Genomic DNA, 8,887 nt, shown 5'->3' on the forward strand with positions numbered 1-8,887 from the left:
ATTTGTTTTTAAGAAATATTGACGATTTTACTTCTTAATTTTGACAATTGGATGTGTCAATCATGTAATTTTACCAATTTTACCACTTTGTGTAATTGATGATGATTTAGGTTATGTGGTAATCATATGTACAGACTCATTAATGAAAAAAACTAGTACAATTCTTATTTCTTAAGGTTGTGTAAATTGTAAAATAGATCGATCCCAAGTTTTGGTGATTGTTGCTATTAGTGGAACTTTCATAGATATGATTGTTGTTTCTGTTGTGTGGACAAATTTGAAGAATAATATTTTATTTTATGCACAAAAGAACTAATTTGTGATTGACAATTTCTTAATGACTATGTAGGACTCTCTATTTTAAGGTTGTTCTTAAAAATATGTTATGTTATCTTTCAGATTAATTGACAAAGATGGAACTTGGGTCAAATTCTGATGATAGTAAATCAACATTTTGCCTGGTGGATGAGGATCATACATTTGCAAATTCTATCCGATACACCCTAAATCAGGAGTAGGTATTGTGAATATTCTTATGCGAGTTTAATTCAATATATCTATCTTGATTTGTTGAGGTTTTTAGTGTTGTTTTGCAGTCCAAGGGTGACATATTGTGGGTACAGCATCCCTCATCCCTCATTTAATCGAGTTAATATCAGACTCCAGACAACAGGTAATGCAGAAGTGTGTTGAGTTTCTTGTCAATTTTTTATCGTAGTGAACCAAATCTTACCATAAGTAAAAAATTTCTACAATAATCATGTATATGCTAAATTCTTTTCGCTACTACATACAAAATTCTTAGCCTCCAATACTTATCGTTTGTAGAGATATAATGATGACTCAGTGGTAAAGTTTGAAATAGAGAATAAGAGAAATTGAGAATTCTCTTGGATATATATATGATAATAATAAATACTTTCATTCGATAAGTTTACTGAATTTTCAAATTTTGATTTAATAAATATTTTCATTAGTTCTTTTCATTAAATTAGTTTACCCAATTCCTGAGATTCTTGATTCGAAAACATTGGGATGGGTAGATGAAGAATTTATTTCTAAGTTATGTTACTCTATTTTTTGTATTTGTCTCTAATAATTAATAATTTAGTGATGAATCACCAATTTTTGAATCGTATCTTTCAAGTAAGACTATTTATCTTCTTTTGTCTCTCAAAAATGGAAATTTAGAAAACCATAGTATATAAAGAACAAACATATCTCATTTAATTTCTATGTATATCTACTACCACTAACAAATACTATAATAACTACCATTTGTCAATATAAAAAAAATGCAATATAGTATGACATTGTAAAAAAATGCAATATAGTATGACATTGTAATCTTGTGTTGAATTTGGTTGTGTAGGGGATCCAGCAAAGGAGGTGTTTAAAGATGGATGCTTGGAACTGATGCTCATGTGCCGCCATGTTAGGAGCACTTTTGATGATGCTCTAACTGAATTTAAAAAGACCAAAACCAGCTGAACAAGATATTGATACCATTCAGAGTCTATAAACACTTCTATTTTTAGTTTTTACACTCATTTGGCTTTTCATGCTGAACCTTAATATATAAGCATGGGTGAATTTAGGTTATTAGGTTAAGGAAATAAAAATACTAAGGTCATTTAATGCTATTTTTTAAGAACTTAAAATATTTAATATAATAATCTATTTTATGTCAGGAGGCTACTTCCTACCAAGATCAATAAACATTTTTTCAATCACATATTTTCCTTGTTTTGTGTATGTTTCTTAGGAGGAAAATCTCAATATAGTATCGGACTCTTCTCTTGTTACAACACGTTCTCACACTTATAAACACCACACCTATAAAACTTGTATCACTTTTTAACTTAAAAGTGTAACGATTTTTCTATGCAATGCCTATTTTCAAAGATTTGATAAAAAAACAAATGGATAAACAGACAATGAATTCAAAACAAAAATGGTATTTTTGTAACTATTTATTTTTTAAAGCATATATATATATATATATATATATATATTCTTTAATATTCTGTTTTAACTTCTTTTAATTTTATTTAAAGTTTTTTTTTAATTTTAGTTATTTTTTCTGTAGTTTATTATTTTCGGTTTTCTTTATATTTTATCTTTTAATATATATTTTAAAAATGAAAGAAAATATTAATATTTCTTAATAAATATTTATAAAATATATATTAATATATATATATATATATAGTTTTAATTTTATATAATGTATTAAAAAATAAATTAACTTAAAAAATAAATTAGGTTAAAATAATAATTATCTTTACATTACAAAATATATTTATATATATATATATATATAATTTTTTAATTTTAATTATTTTTAATGCGTTGTATATAATGTATTAAAAGTTAAATTAACTTGAAAAATTAAATAAATTTAAAATATAAATTTTAAAATTATTATAATAAAAAATTAATATTAGAGGAATACTATTATCATTATATTATGGGTTAAATATGTTTTTGGTCCTTCAAGTTTCAGCGAAATTTGGAATTAGTCCCTCATCAAAACTTTTGACCAATTTAGTCCTTCATCTTTCAAAATGCGTGAATTTAGTCCTTTTAACCAAATTTTGTTAAGTTTATCTAACGTTTCGAGCGCATTTCATGATAATATTTAAGTTAACATTGAAGCAAAAATGTGTTAAATAGTATAAATAATTTAAATACTATCATGAAATGCGCTTGAAACGTCAGATAAACTTAACAAAATTTGGTTAAAAGGACTAAATTCATGCATTTTAGAAGATGAAGGACTAAATTGGTCAAAAGTTTTGATGAGGGACTAAACCCAAATTTCGCTCAAACTTAAGGGACCAAAAACATATTTAACCCTTATATTATTTACATTTATTTAAACAAATCAACCTCTTCAATTTAAAAGATTTATTTGAAATATTAAAACTATTACATTTAAGTAAATAAATCTTTAAAAAAATATTAAACTAACTTATTTGACAAATTGGCCAAATTCAAATTTAATATATCTCATATCTAATTCATGTAAAAACTCAATAGTTGAAAGAATGCTTAAATATCTTTTTGGTCTCAATTTTCGTGAGCTTTGTTTTGTTTGTTCCTCATTTTTTTGAAATGTTTAAAATTATCCTAATTTTTATAATTTGTGGTCAATTTGGTCCTTTTTGAAGATGTCGTTTAAATAGTTAACGGAAGATGAACCATAACTGTCATGTGTCACTATGTGGTTTTTAATTTTTTTTTTTATTTTTTAATTTTAAAAATGTTGTCCACGTGTCAACACAACATTGTGACACGTGGCAGTATCTCATGGCTTATATTCAATTTGGTCTCAATTTTCGTTAATTTTGTTCAATTTAATCCCAATTTTTGTTATTTTTGTTCAATTTAGTCTCAATTTTGTCTCTATCCAAAATGACCAAATTTATTTTTTATATAAATGTTATATTGAAAATTTTATTTTTATACCAAACATAACTATATTTTTGGAGGGAAATTATTATATATGTTTGATTTTTGGTACATGTACAAAATAGGGATAAAGTTAGTTTAAAATTAGAGAAAAAAATTCTTTATTGTTTTTAAAATTAGAAGGAAAATTCTTCATTGTACAACATTTATATAGAAATTAAATTTGGTCAATTTGGAAAGGAGCAAAATTGGAACTAATTTGAACAAAATTAATGAAAATTGGGACTAAATAGAATAAAATTAACGAAAAATTGGAACTAAATTGAATATAAGCCACAAGATACTGCCACGTGTCACAATGGTGACTTGACACGTGGACAACATTTTTAAAATTTAAAAAAATTAAAAAAAAAACTACAGAGTGACACATGACAGTTATTGTTCACCTCCCGTTAAAGATTTAAACGGCGACTGCAAAAATGACCAAACTGATCACAAATTACAGAAATTAGAACTATGTTGAACATCTCGAAAAAATGAGGACCAAACAAAACAAAGCTCATGAAAACTGGGACTAACAAGGTATTTAAGCCTGGAAAGAAAAATTAAAAAACACACATAATTAATTATGGTCAAATATCTTTATAATTTTTTATGAGTGATTCAATCATCTAAAATAAAACAACAATCCAAAAATTGAATTTGGTGAACCAAAACTTGTTTATTTAAATCCTAATTAACATAGTGAAATCTATTATTTTTCTATATTACCTCGTTTCAAGTGCAACACATGTTGTCTTTAGTTTTTATTTTGCCTTAGTTAGAGTGTTTCCCAATCTCACTTACTCTCTAAGGCAAAACTTATGTGATTATGTGTGTGCTTCTATTTTATTTGTAGTTTATTTGGGGTAAGTATAAGGCTCAATTATTTTTTGCTCTTATTTTTAAGGGTTGCCCCTAATCAGTTGGGCCTAAAGGCTGGCCCATAGGGTGACAAGGCCCCTAAAGCAGCCATAGCCCCTCATTCTGCACTCACTTGCCAAAATCAGTGCTCTCGCTCTTCCATTTTCTCTCCACAGAAGCTCTGCTAGGGTTTGGGTCTTACCCTTCTTTGTGTTAACTCAACCCCATTCTTCAATTCATGTAAGTTGATTCTCCACCGTACCTTTTTCATTCCCAGCTCTGTCATCATGATTCTAACTAGGGTTCACCATGGTAACCCATTTTGAATCTATTCCACTGTTTTACAGATTGTAAATCTGCTCCGTGGTCGGTAGTACTCATTTGCTTGGGTGTCGGGATATTCTGCTAGCTTTTTCCAGGTAAAGGAAGCTAGGTTTATGTATATAAAGTTATTTTGCCGAGTTTTGGTATGTTTGTATGGCTGTGATGCTTGAATGAGGCTGTTGGTCGAATAAATATGTATGGTGTGCGAGTATGTTTGATTGATGCGACGCTACTCTTTTTCTACATTCCACACTTTTCGTAAAATTAAGATTCCTACTGCGTTAACCGTTGGATTGAGCTGAAATTTTAACAGCTGATCCTTAACACAAAATTATTGACTTTGACCGGTCGGATCTTTAATTAAAGCTCTATAGTCAGAGCAGTTTTTATCGCAAGGTCACTGCAGTTTGGTTGTTGACAACACTGCACACTTTTCGTAAAATGAAAGTTACTACTTCGCTACCGTTGGATCGAGCTGATATTTTAACAGATGACCCTTAACACATAGTTTTTGACTTTTACTGGTCCGATCTTGAATCGGAGCTCTGTAGTGAGAGCAGTTGTTATCGCAAGATCATTGTAGTTTAGTTGTTGACAACATTGACCTTTGTTGCTTGTTTGATTTACAATTTTCTTTATAGTTATTCAATTAAGTTGGTTCTTTTTTCATTTGGTTCTTGATTCAATCATATTTAATTTGAATATAAATAATTTTCTAAGCTTCACACAAGCTGTAGTTTTATTTCTAAAATCTCTAAATCATTTGCATAATGTGATGTTAAGTTGGATTATTATGTTAAAGCATGAGATGAGTGAATATGCATGAGTAAGAGGGTGTATGAGTTGTGAATGATGGGCTTGGATAAATCTTGGCATGTGATTTCAATGAAATGGTTGGTATCAAAATGGCATTGTATTGGTATGAGGTGAAATTCTATATTCATGGATTGGGAAGGATGAATTGGAATGAATTCAACATTGAATATGAATGAGGATTTGGTTATAAAGGTTGGAATGAGAGTTATGTGCATGATAAATATTTATTGATTGAGTATGTTTGGTTTGTGTTAGTGCGTAATTCCATGAGCCTCTAGGTGAGACCTCATGGTAGTGCTTCAGTGGTCGGGACGTAATTCCATGACCCCTGTTAGTGGGAGTTCATGGTGGTGCCCCATCTATATAATTTGGTAAGGATTCAAGGTAAGGTTGCATCTTGACACTCTAAGGAGTCAGTTAGTCTCACTTAGAGCAGACTGACTCTTGTGGTGAGAGTAGCAAGAGGCCTAAAACTCATCAAGGGCTAACCTTATGTGTGGGGGATTGAGACATTGTAACACTTGTAAAACTTATCTTGGGGGTGAGCAAAGTTATCCACCACAAGTGCAAGCATTCGCTTAATCCGACCAGATTATATGTATCTGTATGAGTCGTGTCGAGTCTAGTGGATTGCTTGAGGAGCCATAACATGTTTGGATGACATATACTACTTGGATTTTGTAATAGCATGTGATTGCATGATAAACTGTTTTCTACTATAGCTTACCCTTTGTTTTTTTTATTGTTATGTGTGTGGTTTTCTCTTTTTGCGCTGATCATCAATTTATTGATGTGAGCAGATGCGAGAACTCCCCGTGGTCATCAGGGTGATGGAGGTTCCACTGCTTAGTCCGTGTTCGGACAAATCTCGCTTTTTAGAGTTTACTTTAGGGCTATGGCCCATGTATTATCTGCTCTCTAAGTATTTATTTTAAACACTGTCAAACTATTTTCTTTGTCTAGTTATTGGCATCGTGGTGTGCCCTAATATTTCATTTTTTAAGTACCTTGGATGTTTGTAAGGAGTGACTTGATACTCCGCAAATTGGCCTTTTATGTTATCATGTGTAATATTCCATTTGATTATGTTAATATTTAAATGGGGTGTTACATTTATGGTATCAGAGCAGTTCGTCCTTAGGATGACCTGAGGTTGTGGGTTTGTCATGCCTCGCAGGCATAAGTTATCAAGTCTAGTGAGTTTATCAGTGAAACCAAAAGTTTTAAGAACAGAAAACATCTTGATCAAGTGATGAGGGTGCACACTCATGACTAGATCAAAGGTTGTTTTTCCTTTCTTAATTCTAATGGTTTGGGGAAGGAAGGTTGATAAACAAAAGGTTTGGTTGTCTGTAGATGATGAAGTGTTGCCTTGTATGTTTTAGTTTGTCCTATTACGCCTCAGTGTTTTGTGTCTGGTGTATGTAGCGATGAGGGAATGCAGATTCAAGCTCAACTTGACCTACTCACCCTTACAAGGATTCGTAGGGCCTATGAGACAATCTCTTGTCTCCAAGATGTGAAGATGTAGAGAGTTGTATATCAGTGGATGATGAAAGTTGAGTCTTGGTTTAGAAGGCTGAGAAATGATGTTGGAAGTTAAGAAGCAACGCTTTGGGCCGAGGGAGCTACAAGATCGAGTTCTAAGATCGTATACCACAAGTTTTAAATGAAGAGTTGAGTTTAGAGATTAGTATAAAAAGATATTGGTGCATGCTCGTGAAGCAAGGTTTGAGGAATCAACTTGGCTTTACGTTGTGACAATGTCTGAGGTTTGAAGTGGAATAGTGTGGAAGGTTTGAGGTTAAAGGTGGAGACCATGAAGTGTATAGGAAAGCAGACGTATAGTTGGAAGCTTATGGGAGGCAGAGCTTTAAAGATCAGCCAAGTATGATGATGTTATAGGAGAAGGAAGTATATTTAGAATTACATACCAGATCAATTAAGTAAGAAGTAGTTGGGTCTTCTCAGCGATAGTAGTTACCCAAGTTAAGAGTAGAAGGGATGTTCTAAGTAAAGCGGCCCACAAAAGAGGAAGGTTTGACATTAGATATGAGATGGACGATTTCAAGTATTAGAAGGAGAAGCACATAGTTAAGTTTGTTCTTGTAGGGAAGGACAGTTAGTAATGTCACAACACAGGGAAAGAGGAAAGGAAAAAAAAGTTTTGAGTAGCTATGAGAGTGTTTGCGATGATTGGTACTAAAGTGGTCAGCACAGGTGATCTAATTTAAAAGATACATGTTACAAAGGTGGTGATTGGATTATGGGTTTTGGCTTCGCTTAGGATCGTGCACTCTTTCATGTCGCAGTATGGTAAAGGAGTCATGGTTTTCTGCAAGAAGGAGTTGAGTTTGAGATTGTGGTTTTTGCTATCGTAGCGGCCAAGTGAAGATTCGCTCAGGTGTGTGGTGCCTTCGTGGTGATCAAAGTATTTAAATTCAAACCCGATTTGAATTGTTTCCCTTGCAAGGTTGGGACATAGTCTCAAGGGTGAATTGGTTGTTTTCTCAATCTCATTCTGATGAGCTGGGACAACCAATGAGGTGGTGTACTTTAATTAAAAAGGGATAAGTCAGTGATTGCGTATGAAGTACGGATTAAGCTAAATAGTGGGGGCAGAGTGTCACGTGAATCAGAGTCACTTGACAAAGGAAAGTGAATAATAGACGCAAAAGATATAAGTAGTAGAAGAATTTGTAGACGTGTTCTGAAGCAAGTACTAGAATTCTAACCTTTTTTGTGTGGTGGAGTTCACTTTTGCATTGGTGTCTGAAGGAGGACTTGTGCCAATAGTTCCTAATTGGATGGTTCCTATTGAGAATTTGAAGTAAATACTAAAGTGGGGGAGATGTTGGAGAAGTAATGGCTTATACTAAGTATAACCATAAGGATGACTGTAAGTTTGGTGAATCTTAAAGGAGAGGTAGTGGGAGGATATACTGTTCAAGGGTAAACATTGGATAAGGGAGGATAGAATTTTCGGGCCTATGGTTTTAAAGGGTGGAAACATGATGAAGGTAAGGAATTTCAAAAAAGTTAGAGGTATCATCAAGGTTTAGCAGTGAGTTTTCCAAGTGTGAAGAGAGTCTTTAGAATGTTCAAGATGAGTATTGACGAAGGTTGGAGTGATTAGTAGGACATATGGTTTAAAAAAGGTGGATACAGTGTTGAGAAAATAGGATGTTAAGACTATAAAAAGGGGAGTCCAAAGGGTTTTGCAAGTTCTATAGAAGTTTTGGAGAAAGGTTTCTCAACGATGATTGCTTCCTTGTCACGGCAGACATGAAATGAGCATCATTTTGAGTAAACGAATGAGTGACTTGTGTGTTGATCAGAGTGGCGTAGTGGGATGGAGGGACGAGATACCTATGAAGGGTAAGAGGTGCGTGGGAAGAACTATCTTACTCATGACCTAGTGATTACTACG

The 8,887-nt window shown here is 32.4% G+C and overlaps 1 protein-coding gene across 1 annotated transcript; it reads left to right on the forward strand.

The window, feature by feature from the left end:
• The first annotated feature begins 413 nt into the window (after positions 1 to 413).
• On the forward strand, positions 414 to 8,119 carry LOC114172435 (DNA-directed RNA polymerases I and III subunit RPAC2-like). Its single transcript, XM_028056914.1, has 4 exons — positions 414 to 514; positions 597 to 673; positions 1,373 to 1,481; positions 8,089 to 8,119. Exons 1-4 carry the CDS (start codon positions 414 to 416, stop codon positions 8,117 to 8,119), a joined length of 318 nt encoding a protein of 105 aa, XP_027912715.1.
• The last annotated feature ends 768 nt before the right edge of the window (positions 8,120 to 8,887 follow it).

The sequence above is a fragment of the Vigna unguiculata genome, unplaced genomic scaffold (assembly GCF_004118075.2).
Source record: "Vigna unguiculata cultivar IT97K-499-35 unplaced genomic scaffold, ASM411807v1 contig_553, whole genome shotgun sequence".
Classification (NCBI taxonomy): domain Eukaryota; kingdom Viridiplantae; phylum Streptophyta; class Magnoliopsida; order Fabales; family Fabaceae; genus Vigna; species Vigna unguiculata.